We start from the raw sequence: 21,827 nt of genomic DNA, 5'->3' as shown, positions 1-21,827 counted from the left end.
CGTAGTTACGTTGGATACGATTTAATTTACGTACGTATGAACATTCGTCATTCATCGCAGGATGAAACTTTGCTTATTAACATAGGTGTAGTAACCATTCTATATTAACAGCTAAAGCTGCGGCTTTACCTACGCGAAATTTATTCAAGTTTATCCATAGCACACAAACCGTCACACATTTTAGAAAGTATCTCCATACCAAACTGCATCTAAATCGGTTCAGCAGTTTAAGCATGACAATGTTACAGACAGGGTTACTTTCGCATTCATCATATTAGTAAAGATTATGCAAGTAAGGATTATATTTTTTGTTCATTTAAAACTATCAATGTACGTGAAACAATATAGTCAATTTAAGTGGATTAAAAACGTATTGTATTATTTACAATTTAAATGGAGTTTGCGTTTAAAATCCAATTAAACTAAAACTAAATACATAAACTCTTTCAATGCAATTAAACTTTAATCACAATTATGAGTTTAAGGACTATCAGTTTAATTATACTTTGTCAAATAAATTGATCAATGTTTTAAATTGATGATGATAAGGTCCTATTAACCGTTTCGGTCGCTGATGTTTCTAATCGTAGGCTAGCCAATTGCAAAGGAAACGTATTAATGTACAAATTTAGGCACAAGCACAGTTGCACTCTACATTCTCTTAGTCATCAATTCGACAAAGTCAAAGAGATTTAAAGTGATTTAGGGAATGTAAATTGTACCGCCGTACCGTTACTTTGTGTTACTAAGAATTTCCTGATAGAAAAAAAAAATAAATTTAATAATTTTAATAATCCCGAGTCAGGACAACTATTCTGTGGTGACTCGAAACTTACCGCGATAAAAGCGCGTGAAATGTCAAAATGTGTTATGCGACAATAATTATAAAATATATAGGATACACGTTTTTAAAATAATGTGTCTAATCTTAATGAAATTCTGCTATGTGTATCCGTCAACCCGCATAAAATAACAGCGTGGTAGAATAAGGCCATAGCCCAGTGGGACATTTTCAGGCTGATACTTTATACCTATCTAAATTGCGTATCACCGTGTGTCGGTTCTCAACATTTCACGAGTGAGATTCAAGATGAATTTTAATAATAATCGCACTGCTGATCAATGTACATATGTTATAAATATTTTTTATCAAAGATATATATTCACAAGACCAGCCCGGAGAGTGAGGAACTTGACCGCGTAATACTTTGTGTGCCAGACCTCTACGATTATGTCAGATATCCTTCGCTTCAAACTATGAAAGGTAATCAATACATAGACACTACGACTTATATAATTACGACGATTACATAATCGTGCATAACTGTGTGCGTATCACCTTGAATTCGAAGGAAAATTGGCCTAGATAATATATTTTTTCTATTAACTGTATAATGTATATGTTACTGTAAAAGCTCGAACTAAGGTAAATCTTTAGATTTTCCAGTAAAACCTAAGATTTACCGAAATGAGTTGGTAAATATAACTATTTATTATAAAGGGACGACTTTTTCGGACTTTTACCATTGTTTTTTCTTGCTGGAAAAACGCGTTAGCGCTTCCCCCACGTGACGGAAAGTGGGGTGTTGTGTGGGATTCCGCGGGATACCTGGGCGCACTTAGCGTCCAGGGCTCCGTCAGAGAGCGTCTCTGTCTTTCGGCGGGCGCCACGGAATCGTTTACGCATGCTACCGTGACGACAGACTTTTACCATTCCAACCTAACCTAACCTAACATGTAAATCCTAAGAATTACCCAGTGAATGATGAAAAGTTCGAATCCCAAAGTTTTATGGACATTTACCATTCATAATCGGTAAATCTTAGGTTTTACAAGAAAATCTTAAGATTTACCGTAGTCCGAGCTTTTACAGTAACATATATATTATAATAAAATTTAAATAGTGCAAAGGGTCGGTCCTGTGACTTTCACGTCGCCGAGGCCATTTAACGTTGATTTATTGATGTTTTATGTATGTTACGTGTAAAGCGGTTATCTTCAAGTTATTTATTTTGTACCGTCATACACTCTGTATACGGAGCGCTTTTCGCGTCAGTCAACATATTAATCATTTCGTGTAACTTTAACGACATGACTGTTCGTAAAACACAATAGCGTAGGACTACCTTGGAAACACGAATCTTCTTTTTTTATAACTTGTTTTTTTGGGTTTGGTGGATGGTAAGCTATTGGGCCACTTGGTGATAAGTGGTCACCACTGCCCTTAGACATTGGTACTGTAAAAAATGTAACAATTTTTCGCCAATACCCCACCCATCATGGGAACCAAGGTATTATGTGTCATTTGCCTTTAGTTACATTGGGTCCCTCACTCTTTAAACCTGTACAACAATATTAAATACATTGCTCCTTGGCGGAATACGATGTGTGGATGGATCTCAGGTGGGCTTGCACGAAGTCCTTTCACCAAATAACATTATATTGAAGATTGGAAAATGATGTTGGAAATTTCTTTAAGGTAGTGTAGTTATTTACATATAGTGATTCTTGGAAGTAAAACTAATAAATATTAAGAATTAATGAGCACTACATGAATATGAGCTGAAATTAAGCATATGATTATTCCTAGAGTTTGATAATCCGATATTTGGTTAAATTTCAATTTAACCTAGATTACAATTTTCATATTAAAATATTTTCAGGAAGAATATTTGTAATATCCGAGACCAAATTCCAAATTACTTCTAAGTCCATTCAACCGTTTAAGCCATGATTGAGTTTGAAACATCCGAACTTTAGAATTATATTAATTCCGACGAGTGAAATCATTATTTTACGTCCAAAGCGTCTATGAAACGAGGTCACAATTACATGTGTATAAAGTCCTTGTTATATAGAGCACCTGTTGCGTGACAAGACATGCGTGTACATCAAGTGTCCCAACGGGTAGCACTCGTGCAAATGGACTTGACTCGTGTGTAATAACCTAGTAATAAATGGAGTTCGTTTTTATATACATACATTCTTGTAAATAATATAATAATTTGTTTGGGTGTGATTTCGTCTGCCCAGTCTGAGCAACAATTTCATATGTAAGGCGCTATGAGGCAATATATTATTTTTATAAAGTTTGTTTATTATAATACAAACTAATTGATTGCAATTACGTGTACACGTGCCTCGCTTCGGTTGCAGACCAGACCGTAGATTTGTACTCAAAACCTACGAGGTTTAATATAGTTAATGTGCTTCATTTAACTTAATTCTAAGTATTAATTTTGTGTATGAAAATTGTCAATATTACACTGTCATGTCGAATAGTTTCATTGATTTGCGAGAGAAAAAGAGAGAGCGCACCTGATAACTTTAGTACTGATTTTGTTATCTCCAATGAAGATTATGATTCTTTGAGTTTGCGACACTGAACGATATTCGGTGAAAGCGATTATACTTGTCGATTAAAATATCAATATGGTTGCTTGTTATTTTATAGATCTCCAACAGAGTTATGTATTTTTTTTATAAAGGGAAAATATACTGAGTACACATATCTCCAATTACAGGTAGTCATCGAAAGTCGACAACAAATTTGTAATAATTAACATACGAATGAAAATTAGAATATAAAATATAATTGTTCTGAAGATGAGTGAGACGAAACAACAATATCCTCATTTACACGATATGCGTGATTTTGAGTTAAAGTGACAGGTTGTTCGTGTCTCACTGCTTGACAAAAGCCACTTCGTTCTCTTCGGGGAGAAGATTTTAAGCTTATTTGTGGCTCATTAGAAATTAAACACAAGTCGGCAAAGATGTCATTCATGATTATATTTTGATTTGTTTCCATCGAGGAACAGTCGAATAAGTTCCGTTAAAAATACGCCTAAACACAAAAAAAAAACACTGTTTTATATGAGTGCCTCCGAATACCTAGCTTTAGATCATTCAGGTACGTGATACATATAATCTATTCGTATATACTCAAAAATCCTACTAAATGAAAGATTGATGTACGGGCTTTGTGCAAACACTCATCAGATATTCAACAGTCAAAAGCAATACTTAGTATTCCATTCTATCCCAGTTCCATTACAGTGTGAAGAGTGAGTGAGCGAGTATCACTAGAAGGACATAATATCTTAGTTCTTAAAGTTGGTGATGCATTGGCGATGGAACGAATGCTTAATATTTCTTACAGCGCCAACGCAAAAGGGATGACCACTTTCAATTAGTTTGTCCATTACCCGTACGCCTACATTATAAAAACTATTTCGAAATTTAAATCTCATGACTCGGACTCATGAGAATAATTTGCAAATGGATTGTTAAAGCGCTAATCTTCACTGAGTAACTGAGCGACTACATTTAATCCTACATTGCATAAATGCAAATCTCATTATTCTAACAACATTGAATTTGTTAAAGTAATTTCATAGTAAATGTTGTTTGTTAAATTTGCTACTATTAAGTTTTTCCAAACTTTTTTAGGGGGTTGTAATACATACCCTCCACCCACTCAACTCAAATCAGGGAGATACATAAAAGTATCTTGGAGCAAAAAAAAAAAAAACTGCTAAAAAAAGATGCTTTCGTGCAGAACTTATTTTGTAAGCAATTAGTATATGTATAATACAAACTTTTATTTTTACATTATTATAATATATCTGTACATTAATACGTGAAACTGAAACTTTAAACCCGTTTTGATGAAAACTATGCGGAGTGAGGAATGTGAAATTTGACACGGTTAAAGTTTATATAGAGGAGCGCAGAAAACTAATATTTCTGTATAGTATTAGTTTTAGTAGTTTTCACTCACTTATTATTGGAGCACTCGTTAGTTCTAGGTATTCAAAAAGTATCAGAAGTATCATTAGATATAAAAAAGTATTTATTTTCGCATTTATAATACTAGAACAGTATAGATGTAAACAAAATACATTATATTATTTAAAAAATTACATATTTATATTTAAAATTTTGTTTAAAAGTTGTTTGATTTAAAATCCTTTCATAATTGTGTCGGTTGAGTAAAGTTACACAGCAGTCGACGCGTGTTTGCGGGTTCGATTCACTCATAGGTAGAAATTTCCAGAACGAAAACGTTCCAAACAAAAACGTACCGTGTTTTCTATTACGACACCAGCACTTCAATAATATTACTTCACTGCTGTTTCTGCAGCACTGTAGAACTCGTACTCGTAAATATACCGATATTTCTTGTTTTCCATTGTGTGGTAATAAGTGACGCCAATGAAAAAAAATATGAGGAAAAAAAACAAATGAATGACTGTTTTCAAAACTCAAATGTACCAGCTAAATGAATTTACAAATTTAAATTTGGAATTCTTAACCAAAGAGGAGATTTTTCAGATCAAAGTGGTCAGTTCCACATAACGTTCATTTCATATGTAAGGACCTAATATACATTTTGTATTCTGTAACCAAAGAAAGACCACAGTGGCGTGCATTTGGCCTATGTCAGCAGAGGACGAATGTGGGCTGATGACATGATCTGTAACAAGAAACTCGAAACTCACCGTAAAATACGAACGTGATATGTCAGCTTTCGATATATAAAACACTGATTATAATAATTATAAAATTTATAGTTTAGGATAGTGTTACGGTGATACGCAATTTGGATACGTGATCAAAATGGCATATCACCGAAAGTCCGTTGTCAATATTTCACGAGTGAGATACGAAGTTAATTCTTACAGAATCGCACTGCTGATATTAAAAACCCCAACACAATAACACTATAACAAATCTAAAAAAAAACAACCACCCGAACATACTGAGCAAAAATATACAAATTCTTATAAATGCCTCCTGAATAAAGGATCTGAGATTCAATAATATGAATAAATATATGTTCTGCAAATTTTTCTAAGCAAGATTTGCAAAACGTTGTCTGGATTGAATTGTAAACAGATGCCTTAAGAATATTTTATGAAATCATATTCGAAGCCTGATTATGAAATCACATTCGAATATGGCGCAATGCATTAATGAAAATTTTGTATTCCCATATAAATCTATAGATTTTATAGATATTTCGATTCCATAAATTTTAAAAATCCTTACTGAACTTTTGATTTTTTTTTTAATGGCATTGGTTGGCGGACGAGCATATGGGCCACTTGATGTTAAGTGGTCACCACCGCCCATAGACAAAGGCGCTGTAAGAAATATTAACCATTCCTTACATCACCTATGCGCCACCAACCTTGGGAACTAAGATGTTATGTCCCTTGTGCCTGTGATTACATTGGCTCACTCACCCTTCTAACCGGAACACAACAATACAGTGTTATTTGGCGGTAGAATATCTGATGAGTGGGTGGTACCTACCCAGACGGGCTTGCACAAAGCCCTACCACCAAGTTAGATTTTTCAAAGATATTTTTCACTTTGCTAAATCAATTTGGAATATTTTGTTAAAAGGTCATGAATAAATGTAATTAATAAGCGCTTTGTGTCACACGCGATCCAAGACCTTCGCAATGTCTAAGCTGGCTGCTAATGCTTCCCCCTGTGCTCTCAACTGCTTCCGCCCATCATAGATGGGTTCATAGGAGTAAGGTAAACTAGAAGATCACCGGCTGAGCGACCCCGACGGAAACCATACTGGCGGTCAATCAGCAGTTACTCCTCTAGGTACCGCAAGAGCTGGCAGTTCATAACGGATTCCATTACCTCGAAAAACAAGGCGGTGATGGCCTATAATTGGACGTGTCTGAGCAGTTGCCCTTTTTAGGGATTGGCTGCACCAAAGCAGTCTTACAGGAGTTCGGAACGCCGCCTAATGCGTTGAATAGCCGGAAACCACGCGTTAAGACCGGTGCCAACTCGGGAGGACATGTCCGTAGCACGATTGGAGGGGTCAGATAAAAATTTCTGACTATTAAGATATACTATTAATAGCCGAATACTCACAATTGAACAAATTCATTAAGAGTTGAGATTATATATACGGAAGTAGATAGTTTAATACTTTTTGTTTTCATGTAAAGTATAAAAATTAAGAATGTAAACGTATTTACTTTGAATTTAAGTAAAATATTTTATAATTCATAGAAATAAATTCAAATCCTGTGAATATTCCACTGTTGACCTTCTGTATTTTCGAGGCGTTCCATCCATGCTTCCCAAAAGTGGTTGGATTTTCACTTGAAACATGTAGGTTTCGACGGAATATTATTCTTGACAACCCAGTAGAAGATGAAAAAATGAACCTAAATTAATAATATACAAAATTTACAATATACAGGATCGATTAGATTATTACATATCGTAGTTAATAAACTTACAGAATATAATCAAATAGTATTGTCAGGGGAATGCATTTCCAATGACATTTGCTCTAATAGTACGATGACATTGTGCGTCATTGTTGCTTATTGCACAGGGAATTATTTCAATGAATATAATTTACTTTTGTTACCATCAATATAGTAGAGCAGAAATATATTATTAGGTTAACTTGGCGACAACACTATACGATACAAAATTACAATTTTAGCATCGTCAACATGCATTAGTAACAAAATGTTTCCTTTGCCTAGGTTTCAACCTTCTATCTTTGATTAATGTAGCCTATGTATGTAATTAAATCGTTACCGAGTTTTCTGCAGAACTGTATGCAGTTGCGATTCATGATATTGCGAACTATTTCTATGGAAATGCATATTTAAAAGCTGATATTGTAACTGACAAACAAACTAACAAGGGACTTAAAGGCACGAAATAATATTGGATCCTTTGAAGACACATTGACTAAGGTCCCATAATTCCTTCTTGGTTAAGGTTTCTAATAGTGCTGGACTATTATCTATGGATTGTCTATGGACATCATTTCGCCCATCTGCCAGTCTATTATAAACAAATAAGTATTGGACATTATAAGGATTTTTTTATTCTTATATTATACTGTTAAACAAAGCAATTATTTATCAGATAGCACTTTGCAAGTGTACCATATAAAAAAATAAAAAAATCGATTCGATTTTTCGGATGTGTTAACATATTCATTTAAGCTTTAAAATCAAATATATTGGCTTGTACTTTGCTCCAATTCATTTGTAAATGTTTTCATTATTTCAACGGTTTTGTGTTCGTTTTATTTATTTCATTCTGTAATTAAAATGTTTTAAATGAATTTCGTAGATTATTCCGAATCATCGAATTGAAATAGTGCCTTAATTAATAACTATATTTTAAAAAAAATCTTAGTCTTCTTTTATATTGATTATAATGATACATAAATTAATTGTTATGAATTTGGGCTTTGTGGAAGACTGTAAGTAGGGTTTGGGTAGATATATCTTATCAGCATCCTCATCCCATTCTACCTCCAAACAGTAGGATAATACTTTTTATTGCTCTGTTCCGGAGTATCCCAGTGTAATTACAAGGAACATTAAATCTCGTTTCCCAAGGATGTTGGTGCATTGGTGAAAAAAAATCCTACGATACCAATGTCTACGGGCAAAGATAACCACTTACCATCCGGTGAACCATCAACTAAAAATGTATCTCACAGACACCCTAAGTCACCAATTCCAGGTAACCTTTGGATATACAATGAATACATGTGTTAATTAATATATGTACATTATTAATTTCAATATCCTCGTGAATGTCCAATCCAAACAATGTGTTTACGTGACGACTTTGAACGTCTAAATGAAGGCTGCATTAGAAACACTTATTTTCAGATTTTAATTATTCTGCAAAATTTTCTTTTAACCTGACAAAGCTCAATTAATACTATCATACGTCGTTGGTGATTGATATATTACAATGGTTGGAACAAGTAAACATATGGTACATCAGGTAGGTATGGCAGGTAGAACAAAAAAACATAACAGTAAATATAACTGAGCTAACCCCCCTGACATATGTTGTCCTGCCAAATACTGAGCCTCATTACAGACGAACCTCTTTTTATTTATATAGGACAGACCAATAAAAATAAAGATAGAGTTATATATTTGCATCGTGAACCGTCTTAAATAGGTGTTGCGTTGTGCTTCAAACTTGGGCTTAGAATAATTATATATAACGAGCTCCGTAGAACCGATTTCCTTTACTTGACTTTATTAATAGTTCTCGTTAATGTCAGAGTGTGTTGTAAGCGCCTCAAGGCTCGCTTGTTAAAGAGATTCATTCTGAACTTTATCTTCTCCGCTGTTCCACTACGTGCTACAATATACGTCTTGTTTTAATTCTGTTCCTTAATTTTAAAAGTTTCATTGTATTAACGCTGGGTAATAATTAATTAAAATTAACATAATATCATATTATTAAGTCATTTTCAATCATTCGTCAAATCATTTCATCGTCAAAATTTGTATGACTGTCACTATGATTAATAAAATATATTACTCAATACACGATTATATTAAGATAAAATATCGTGGACTCAGTATTTATTGATGTCTATGCAGGATACATAAAAAATAATTGTTCTTTACTAACATACTCCGTAATTAAAATTGAGTGTCTTGCTCGATGGAACGATGGAATGCGTAATTCAAATTAATCAAAATTAATCATAATTAATTCTAAAAAGAGTTACACCAGCTAAAGAGACCCCAACTAAAAGGCACCAAGTTCGTAGCAATAACTTAACAATGATCTTTAATAAGGATTTTTGTAATCGATATTTGTAGCAGTTACTACCTGTTATTCGCGTCCCTACCGTCCGACCGATGTAACATTGTACACGTGTCTATTATTTTCAGTGTTTTTTATTTAAATTTTACTTTGAAGTAATAATATATAATAGAAAAAGTCTTAAAATTTTCGGATAACGCTTAAATCTTTAGAAACTTTTGTATTATATGTATTTTTTTTATTTTGTTGTAATTATTAAATTAAGAAAAAAATATGTTCGTCATTGCAAAGTTATGTCGATCAGAAATATTTACATCTGTCAGAAAGATGAAGCTATCTTGTAAAGGCTAAAGTCATTATTATTAAAAAACTGAAATGTCAAAAAACGCGTTATTGATTTTTGACTTTGATTTTGACATGACGGTGTTGGCTGTTAGAATATAAAACATGGAAATTTCATATTAAATATGTGTGTGCGTCCGGCGTTATGTTTTAATGCATATCATTAAAAAATATTAACATCCAACACTCCTCAATTTGAACTTTAACTGCGCCAAATTTCATACTTCTCAATCCGCGTAACTTTTCTAAAAAGGAGTTTTTTTTTTCGTATTTATAAAGATTTTTTAATACCTTGACAATTAAATTAATAATTTACAAAAAAGGTAAAAATAAAAAGAATTTGTTGTACATAGTGTAATTATATACAATTGCGGCTAGTATAACCCCGATTAAAAATGCATCTAAGATATTCGTCGTATTCAACAGCTTGGCGCTCTTCCAAGTCAAGAAGAATAGTACACCCACCACGTTAAGTCAATCAACATTTTTATTATTAAAATTCCGCATTTGTCTCACTGATTATTTATGTATGTATAAATCTGTTGTGCTTATATGTAACTGAACTCCTTAACGTATGGACCGATTTTTATATTGTATGTATTTCAGTGTCCTTCTATGGTTTAGATTGGGCCTGATAAAATCGGAAATCAAATCAAATTCCTTTATTTAATATTATTACGCATTACACTCACTTTTTGATTGCCAAATTAATCACCATCACCGGTTTGGAAAAGTAAAGTAAATATCATATTTATTTCACCAGCTCGTCGACGACGAAGTCAATACAGACTGCTGGTTATTTATAGGTTTATGCTTATGTTTAAATAATTATTATAAAAATCTACACGTCCGTGTTATATGAATGTACAAATAATTTTGTTGCTATGGTAAATTCATAGATTTTTTTTTGGTTTGACTTTTATTTGTGCCAAGAGGGCACAGTTTATTTCGCCACTGTCACATGCGATTCAGAGAATATTATAGAAGTATTATTCTGTCTACCCGCTAAGCATTGATAGAAAATTCATAAAATGAAAAGCTTCGAATAGCCTAGAGGATTTTACATAGTTATAACCAAAGCTCACAGTTTCCAATCAGAGAATTAAACACTGAGCATCCTTTGCTTATTTGGCGATTATAAATAATCTCTTGCTCGAAGCATTAAAAAATCTTTGTCGATTAAAATATAGGAATAAACAAACTATACCATAAAAGGAAAATGTGGGACGTTTACGTGCTTTGAAATTGATGTCCGGTTTTGCATAATAACAAACGATGCATCATTCAAACGTTCATAGGATCGATTAAAATTGTACGGTTAATCCAAAGTTACTCGCGGTGCTAAATCTTCACAGCTTGGCTCAGTTCCAGTTAGTTCATTTACCGCGTGTGATCTTCCGGATGCACTGTAGATGTAAAACAAGACTGGTCTTATTCCAAACTGCCATTTCCCTAATGGCTTTTTATGTAGGCATAATTGTGATGGCCCAGTTTTAAAGCAGTATGTAGTTTTTGTGGTTGAAATCAGTTCTGTAAACATTGACGCTTTCATATGAAAATGTTACGTTTGTATAGACAATGGGATGCAGTGTCATTATTATATTATAATATGGGATTTAAGTAATGTCCTTTGTCTTTCTGTTACAAAATAATTGCATTCTATAAGTGACTTGTATAATATGCAAATCGTTTATAGAATGCTTTGGTAACGACACGCTTGCCAAAGATCTCATCTACAAACAAGAATTGTTTCTACGTGATGTTTGGTTAGAGTGAGTGAGACAGTGTAATGACAGACAAAGAATAGAGGAACAGCTAAGGTTTCACAGTTGAAAGCATATTGGCAAAGCGAAATAAGTCACCTATGCCAATATGTGTGAACAATCAAAATTATATTATGATACGATAAAATTCGATTCCTGGTAAGATCAATCTCTGTGATGTGACTTACTTCGTGTAATGCGACAAATTTCATGTCGAGATGGATTTGAGATTTATTTGAATCACGTAATGATTCTTTATTAATACAAAATGAGTACAAAAAACGCGTCGATTTTTCAATTATTTTTTTTTTATATTTTAAATTAAAGTCCGATCCGGAATAAATAATTTAAATTAAAATATCTCACAAATTTAATTTAAAAAATAAAAACTGAAAAATGTTTATTTCAATTAATCAGCAAATTGGATAACTTTTCACCTTATTCAAAAACAGGGTTTTGAATCCCGGAGCAGGTCTATCTGCAGCATTATGAGCTCGCATGAAAAAGTTATAAAATATTATATTATTAGAGTAGTTCTTTGTTTTAGAAACAAAAATATCATAAAACTATTAGTGATCATTTTATCGTTACGTAAGAGGATTTCAAAGTGTGTATTGTTGAAGTTAGTAAAGTTTCGATATTATATTGAAAGTATCTGACTTGGAAAATTGATTTCTTAGAAGAAAACGCCCGGATGAAAAGAATCTTAGCTTTGCAGGGAATTTCTTTTATGTAGAAAACTAGTGGAAAATTGTAAAATTAATGTTTTCTTCATTACTTTCAGTATAAAGAAAATTATTTAATTTTTACTATCTGTTTGATAAAATTTAAAAATGACTTCCTGCATTTGACTAAGCTAGTGGGTCTAACAGGATGATTTTTTTCTTATGAAAATCTTACAGCTACGAATATAAATGTACGGATTAGTATACAACTAAGGTAGGGTTTTATAAAATTCCTCCTTGGCCTCAGTGTGCGATTCCCAATCGCATTCGCCCAGTTTTATTAAAGTTAAAAGTATCTATTAGGTATATATAAGGGAATTAGTGTATAGACTTTCGTTTATATACTTAGAAGACAGCTGTTACAGCGTTTTTGAAAATACATCACAAAGACGTTCATTTTTTTTTTTTTTTGTATTAAGAAAGCTGCTGAATCAGCTTCTCCTTTAAAGTAAAAGGATTTTGATCGTCTAGTCTATTTTTTATGTTATAACAGTGTTTCCAATGAGTAAGTCTATTAAAAAAATATATACATTTGATTTTGTTGCTTCGTTAAATTTTTGAAAATTGTATAACGCACTGTAAAGCTACAGCAATTCCAAATTCAAAAATGTTTTTCACAAATTGTTTGCGACACCGAGATGGACGTGGGATTTTAAACCCGATCGGAAATTCCGAGTTTCATACGGGCAAAATAAAAAGTTTTTATACGGATACAATCTAAGTTTAACTGCATCGTACGAACATGTGTTACAACGCCTCGAGTGCTATGACCGACATCTAAAATTGGCCTCGACATTTACAAGCTGTTTTAGCTTGGGTGGAATCCGATTTCTGAGTGCGTCCCGATTGTTTTATTGCACGATATGTATTTAAAAAAAATTGTGTTATTTTTATACAAGTCAATTGAATTGGGAGTAAATATTATACAGTTAATTTTATTACACAATCATTTAAATATTATGTAGTTTTTAACACTGAATATTTTGTTTTATAAAATTACTTATTTCATTAATAATAATTATGTTTATGAATATATTCGCAATATTTTTCACGCTGAATTACTATTGTTTTGTGATAACTTTTGCGCTAAATGCGATTAAAATTACGACAGCTATTTTAATTAGGACAAATATTTCACCTATTACCCTGCGTTCGTATCGTTGAAGATTTCATCAAAATTAGTGTAACTATAGGTACATAAAATCTTAGTCCTTAAGGTTGGTAGTGCATTGTCGTTATAAGGAATGGTTAAGTGCCAAGTCCAATATACGGTTGTCGATGATCAACATTAGGAGAACCATTTTATCGTCAGCATACCCATTCTACAAAATAAAAAATGTATTTTTTTATTTTTACAAACATAATTAGCAAAATTCCGCTAGCAGTTATAACTATATTGACAAAATTAATAATGACTAATAAAGCATCAATCATCAATATAATAAATACACGAATAACTACTTGGCTATTAAATGCTTGTAGATCTTAAGCAGATGTAGTTTTCAGGTGTGCAAATTATAACGGAGTTGGTATTCGCTCGTACTGTCTCAAAGCCGGGTTTTCATTTCCGCAACACGTAGTGTAATAATAGATGGTTTTGACCACAAAGTGTATTTTGCAAATGAAAATACAATATCTCTTAGGTTCAGTCAGTGAATTTACTAACCAACCGTTGTTTTATTCATATGAAAATGATTCAATGCTTATCATTTCACAATAGCAACCATCTAATAAATAAATTAATATATGAAAAACTTTTATTGGTTTACTAGATACTGTTGTAGTGTGAAGGGGATCGGCAGCTGTAAACCCTATGTTGTTTTCTATACCCTTGAATACGTGTATTATAATGATCTCACTTTTGCATTAATATATTGTAAATAAATAAAGTCTATTCATATTTCCGTCACAATTCATATGATACTGTTGCTGTGTGTAATTGTTTGTAGTATACTATTTTAACTGAAAGCAGATTGATTTTATTTCAATGACTTAAATATGTATTATTAGAAATTTTAAATACATTCCAGTGGAATCGTAATATATTTTAGTGGCAATAACTTCAACGAAGTTTGTTACGTATTCAAAAACGTAATTTGCTTTGAGCCGTTTTAAGCGATAAAATTATTATATTAGTCATTTTCATTTTATAACAATAGGTATTTATTTATATATTTTGCATTCAAAACTTGATGGATTTTATCAGAATATCAGATATTCATGGTAATTTCAGATAAGTCAATCATTTTACATTCGGTCAGCTGTCTTGCCTCAAAGCTAACTGTTGTGGACCTTATCTGAATGTCATGTGCCGCTATTAATACAACAATGGGTATTGAATACTGCATTATCAAGTAATGCCGGTATCGTGTCTGTGCAGAGCCTCCGCGGACGTCGCCTCAGCAGGATGGGGGGTTGGGAACACCCCGCTCCTCAGTGTCACCGCCTGACCCGTCACCCACATTTCCAACGGTAATAATAATAGCTTAGTTTACCTTAGCACTTCAACATTGTTGTCTTGACATCATGTTCTACGAAACGTGTCCTCACTTGTCTAAATAAAATTTTATTAAAAACGACACTATTATTAATCTTTTTTTTTCTATTAAGAGCATAAAATATAATGCGTAGACAATTTATCATGCTGTAATTCATACGTAGTACAACTTTGATCTCGGCCAAATTTACTGGAAAAAATTATTGTTCTTTTGCGTAGGAAATTTCTACCTCGAAATATTCTCTTTGATTTCAATAGCGACAAAAAAGGATGAATATTTTAGTTTCTACGTTAAATTTCGGAAGCTATTCATTCTATCAAATAAATTTCTTTGATGTGGAAACATTATAATTTATGTATAACAGATATACTTAAATATTTAAAATATATAACCTTAATTAAATTCGGTAAATATAATTGTAGTTATTCAACTTTAATTGAATCTCTTGTAACTAAACATCAATATACCAAACTTATAATATTGTTGAGGTTTGAAAGCCAATGAATTTAATTACTGGGAAATCGTTTTATTGGCAGATTATTTTGGTTATTGAAAAATCCATTCGATTAAAGCATTTTACATAATTTAAAGGGTTAATAATAATTCTTAAGATGAAAATATACCACATTGTGTAACATGTAATACTGGATGTTTAACTCAATATTCCACACTAACCTTATAATTTAATATTATAAAATATTTCTAAAAACTTAAATTTATTACTTTAATCGAAATATGAGATTATAGTTTCCAAAACAACCCAATGAATATGATAGTTAATCTGAATGTTGTACTGACAGTACTGAATTTAATTCTATTTCATGACTTTTAAATTTGTTCGAAATAAACGATAACGTTCTATATAAGCCGTTGGTTTGATATGAGTTTACTTTAAAGCATTTATTTTTATTCATCATCAACAATAATTTTTTTAGTTTATTTGTTTGTTATAATTGAAATATTTTTTTTATAACAGATACGAGGTGTAGAGATCGGCATCGTAGTATTAGTGCTTATCGTATGGATAGGTGCTATCGTACTATTTTTCAATCGATGGGGGAAAATCCGTATGTTACTCCCGTATCAGCCGGATTACAAACAGGAACAGTTAAAGGTAAATTCGTAATTATATCATTTAATATTGAATATATATATTTAAATGTATGTTTAGTTTAACTTTTACGCATTCCATTATCAATACAATTTTGACAGGTTGATACGCGTTCATCAAATTCAACGCCATAGGATACATAGATGGTGTGTTTTTACTTTATCTAACTGTAATTGCTAGCCGCCAACATTAATGACTTCTATAAGAAAACCTACTAAAACTAATATTTGGCTGCCTTTATAGTTAACCCTGTAATAACCATATAGATGAGCGCTTTTTAGCACCTGAATATCAATAATCATTTGTCTGGTAAAATTTCTCGAGCTTCTAAATATCTATCTCAATAACTTCAGTGACTGTATGTATTTCTAACTTATTAATGAATCTTTCACCATCATTAAATATACAAAATATATTAGCGTGAACATTCCAGTACTTCGAATAATCTTTTACTTTTATACTGTTCCTTCAAATCTTTATTAAAAATGTAACCATTTTTTGTATTATTATGTTCTAGTATGGATAAAGATGATAACAATTGTGCGTCAGATACTGATATCGCTATTGTTTCCCAGGTGCCAGGAAGCAGCGCTTTAGCTGCTGCAACAGCTGGAGGCACTTGTGGAGCTCACTCGGCACCTTCAGCGTGTTCGGTAATTATGAATATTAATTTAGTTGCTTCTGTTTGCTTAGAACAAAATTGATTGATGCTGGATTCGTATTTATCCGAATCTAAAAAATAATAATTTAGTAAGCAATTCGAAGTGATGTAGCAATTGTGAATGTTTGTTAACGTATAAACTTATCCGAAACTTTTTCTTTATTATGCAAAATCCTATTAGGATATTGGAAATCATTCGGATGTAAGACTATTTTAAGTAATTAGCACATTATTCAAAGTAGATGTAGTTACGCTATCATTTAATAAATATAGAATTTCTATGTAGTGCGATCAATTAGTGAAAAAAATATCAAATGCCGGATATAACGCAAATGCTCGCATAATGCTGACTGCTAGAACTTGACACCTCAAGGTTAAGCAAAGGTTTAAGATTGCAGTACAAAGACAGGGTTAGCGTGATTCCTATTCAACCGCATTGCACCATTTCTATACAGTAAAGGTCGAGAAAATCCTGCATTTGGTTATAATATATAACCTCCTTTATATATATATTTTTTTTTTATTAATATAAACAAAACATTACCCTTCTGGCCGATGATCCGAAATACCTATTGGTGTTTCGATATTGCTTTGTTGTTTGCTGATCAGATTAATTCAGAATGCGGCTCTGTTCGTGGTATTGCGGTTTTGTACAGGCCATATGTAATATTCAAATTGGTGCAATAAATATTGTGGTTTAAAAATAGAACAGTTAATTATAATGAAAATCATCTGTTGAATAATTTAAAAAGCCAAACTATTAGTATTCTACTATGGCATATACAAATGAATACAAAGTAAATATTATGAGATAATAACTTCAATTTATGAGTCGTAGATACATTCTTACGAACTATAATGGAAATGGCTGTACCATTATTTTGTAAACGATAAACAGAGCAATAAGCTAAATTTTTATTTCGAATTTTGCTACAATATTGCATGATATGAAGACGCTAAAGGATTTTTATAAAGCTTGCATGCAAGAGATTGGATTTTCATATTATCATAAAAAAAATTGAACGTTTAAAGTGAAAACCACTCTTAACAACATGTAAATAAAAAAAAAAATGCGTAAGTTTAGTGATTCCTTTGAATTGATTTTAAGATATTTATTTTCATATAAAATATTGCTAATAACGCTTTCGTCATCATCGTAGTACAAAGTTATCAAAGACTTCTTTTAATCGTATCGCTGTATAAATACTGCTCTATATTTTGGTGTAGTTAATACGACGACGCTTCTTGCTTGAACATTTTTTACTCTCCGTAGTAGCCTCATAATTGATTATATAAGCTACTGATAACAAGAAACTCACTAATGATAAAACTACTGGCGAAGTTCATTAACTATAAGTTCAGACACAATTGTTGAGACTCGATCTACTGTGTCATTGTTGCGAACTAATTAACCCCTAATAGTATCTTACTTGTCGTCTAACACATTTTGTTCAATGAGTAATGTTGATAGTTTAATTTAATCTTTAAAGATTGATTGAAGTCATACAATACTAAAGTTTACGTAATATGCTAAGGTAAACTTAAATTATTTGATTCGTGGGGTAAATATATTTAAAAGAGTCAGTGAAACCTTAAAGATATTTCTTCCAACAGATATAGTTTCAAATTAGATGTAGGAAAATTAATTGTCGGTATATATCAAATCTGTCCAAAGATTTATTTTATTTATTGGAGGAAATTATTTATAATTACAGTTCGTGAAGTCTCTGACTCATGAGCGAGGCATAATCCTGTGTTATATTTACCGTAGAAATAAGTTTTAATAAAATATATTTACATAAATATAGATATTTTAATCATTACGCGGTTGTATCAATTGGTTACACTTAGATATGTCATTGTACTTTTGTAGATAAATGCGATAAATCTCAATATTTGTGTTATTAAAATTAATCCAATCCTTGTATAAAAACTCTTGTAATTTTCCATGATAAACTAAGAAGATTATTTTGAGTGACCAAGAGAGTTTGATTGCTTGGCAAAAAATAAAAAAAAAACATAAGTCTAAAATTGAAAATGACTATTTTCAAACACTTCTACATCTTTCGCCAATTTTAAATTATCTCTGAACTAATTAAAAATAAATATGTAACAGTCTTCCCAAAACATTCACCGAGCCTCGATAATTAAAACAAATTAACGGGTTATCTTTAAATTAATATCATTTTTCGTAAATTTATACGTTTCTTTAAAATCGATGTGAGTGAAATCTGAGTTGTATCATTTTTGCACGACATGTTCAAAATTATAATATTGATTCCAAAACAATTCCAATGCATTAAAGATGATAATATTGAGATTAGTTTACTTACTTTTACAATCATTAGCTTTCTTTATAAAAATAAAATTTGAGAAGTTAACTATAAGGCGATCGCAAAAGTACCAAAATTATTTTTATTCTAGAGATATTTATTATACGTATTAATATGATCATAGGAAGTTATCCTATTTCCCTACTTGACTCAACTTAACATAGTTCTTTGTCTAATACGCTTTTGAACTTTTAAGATTGATAATTCATTCTAAGTTAGTCTGACATAGATATCTGACTTAACTAAGTTTGGAGGATTAGAGAGCTTTCGAAAGTTATCAGAACTTGTCATATCCGATAACATAATCTAAATAGCAATGATGATAATGAACCTTTATTGTTAAAACAAGCCAATGAAATTTATTATTTGGATGATTTTTGTTGTAATAGATGTTTATAAAATATGTTTTGATGCAATTAGTCAGTCAAATTTTTAAAAGGACTGAAATTGCGCAAATCTGAATAAAGATTATCACTACATAGTATAAAACGAAGTCGCTTCCCGCCGTCTGTCTATCCCTATGCTGACTTAGATCTTTAAAACTGCGCAACGGATTTTAATGCGTTTTTTAATATATAGATTGAATCAAGCAAAAAGTTTATATGTAGTTTACATGCATGCATAATATAGTAGAGAAACGTTGATCACTTTAGAGGTTTCTAATGTGATGTCGTAAATATTCTTGTTTTTTTTTTATTTAAATCTTCGATTCGGTAACGCATGGTTCTTATTTCTTACAGCGCCAATTCCTGTGGACGGTGGTGACCACTTACCATCATCCATTTGCCCGGCTGTTACTTTTATAATTACATCATCACTGATGATTGAGTCATAAAAATATAATACATAAATGCGTTTATATAAACACATAAAAATCTGTACGAGTGATACACAAAATATCATATAATCTTATCGCGTACTAAAACACTGTACCGTCAAACTGTACCGTAAATCTCAATTCCAATTTGATCGTAACCACCGATGCCTATCGGAATGATTGCGTAAATATAAAAGTAACATAACTGTGGATGCTGAACGCGGAACCATTTCATCGTAAACGAGGAATGGCGATCTGTGTAATATGTACAAGCTGGTTCATCGGAAATATTGCCGAGCATAGATCACACTTTCTGTTGTAAATATTAGTATTTTTTGACAAACTTCGACATCAATCCATTTTTAGGGTACCCAAAGAGTAAAACGTAATCCTATTACTAAGATACTGCTGTCCTTCCGTCCGTTTGTCCGTCTGTTACTAGACTTTATCTCTTAGATCGTGACAGTTGCAGTTAAAAATTTCACAGATACTGTTCCCACTATAACAAATACTATAAAACAGAATAAAATAAATATTTAAGGGGTCTCCCATACAACAGACATGATCTTTTTGCCGTTTTTATAGATAATGGTATGTTATAGAACCGTTCGTGCGCGTGTCCGACTCACACCTGGCCGGTTTTTTATTTTGCTGAAACACGAACCAAACAAAAGCGTAAAAAAGGAGGATATGTATACACACATTAAAATATTCAAGTTGTCTTCTGTATTAGATGATTACCAACTAATTAGCTGGTAGATAAGAATTTTGGACAAAAAATATTTTCTTGTATCTTTGCAAAGTGCATTTCCAATATATTTTTAAGTTCTTAATTTATTTTACTTCATTCAAGTTTATAGTACCACCCTAAGGTGTTTCTCTTAATCTTAGTTACGTATTTTTTGATACAAAATCCCTAAACGTATCTATTTTAGGGAAATTCTAACCAGTTACATTAATTAGTGAGAAAGTTTAAAAATCATGATTTCATCAAAGAATTCCGAAGCCTTAAAGTGGAATCATATCTTTTGATATGACATAATTATTTCACATAAGACTTAATATATCAACAATATAAGTCGTAACCATTTATATTTTAACGAGCGGAACTGAAAATCCATTAGTTCGCATTTAACGGTGTCGTATTTTTTGTCCGATCGTAAATCCTCTAAAAGATTTCACTCTAAACATGACCATTAACTCTTTTAACAGCCAGTGTGTATCGTATACTCTTATTTACAATGTGATGTAGTTAGACCGTCTTCGGTTTTTAAATTAACGCATATTATGGTTCATTTGTATATTTCCTCTAGCGGTTGCGGTATTTTATAATTTTTATATTTACATATTGCTATAATAAGTAACAACCTTTTATCGTCCCACTACTGGGCAAAAGCCTCCTCTATCTATTCAGGATAAAGTTTACTCTACGGCTCCAATGTGGGTTGGTGGTTTATTGGCAGGTTATTTTTTACCACATGCAGATTTCCTCGCAATGTTTGTCTTCACAGCAGATCACGAGTTTTATAATTAGAGTACAAAATTAATCACACAAATTCGGAGGTGCTTGCCCAAGGCTTGAACTTAGGATCATCGGGTAAGATTTACGTCTTGTAACCACTAGGCCATCACAGCTCCCAATAGGCCATCTCGGCTCAATATCAATGAATTGATAAAAATAAAGCGTATTATTGTTAGATAGTTCAGTGGTTAGAACAAGTGAATCTTACCGGAAGAGTATAGTTACAAATATAAGAAAGAATCCCTGTTCTGTCATGTGCTTAACTCGTCTCGTGCTTGGGGGTGAAGAAGTGTATTGAACCCTTCATCTCCTCAAAACTCGAAAAGGAGAGGAGATCTTAGCCATTTGTATTTTATATGATTTTAAAGAAACGTAAAATTAGTATTTATTTTCATGAATAAACTTAGCTCTTAAGATTCGTTTCTTTTTTTTTAATTAATAGGTTGACGGGCATAAAAGCTGTCTAA

At 31.9% G+C, this 21,827-nt stretch overlaps 1 protein-coding gene across 2 annotated transcripts in view; it reads left to right on the top strand.

Moving 5' to 3' along the window:
- The window catches only part of LOC125068384, a 145,722-nt gene that overhangs the window by 107,191 nt on the left and 16,704 nt on the right, over positions 1-21,827 (top strand). For both annotated transcript variants that reach the window (XM_047677483.1, XM_047677482.1), the window contains exons 5-7: positions 14,799-14,890; positions 15,893-16,030; positions 16,603-16,680. In XM_047677483.1, the coding sequence (XP_047533439.1) occupies positions 14,799-14,890; positions 15,893-16,030; positions 16,603-16,680 (308 nt within the window). The remainder of the gene's footprint in view (positions 1-14,798; positions 14,891-15,892; positions 16,031-16,602; positions 16,681-21,827) is intronic.

This window comes from Vanessa atalanta, chromosome 13, assembly GCF_905147765.1.
Source record: "Vanessa atalanta chromosome 13, ilVanAtal1.2, whole genome shotgun sequence".
Lineage (NCBI taxonomy): Eukaryota > Metazoa > Arthropoda > Insecta > Lepidoptera > Nymphalidae > Vanessa > Vanessa atalanta.
This window is presented reverse-complemented; position numbering and strand designations above follow the sequence as displayed.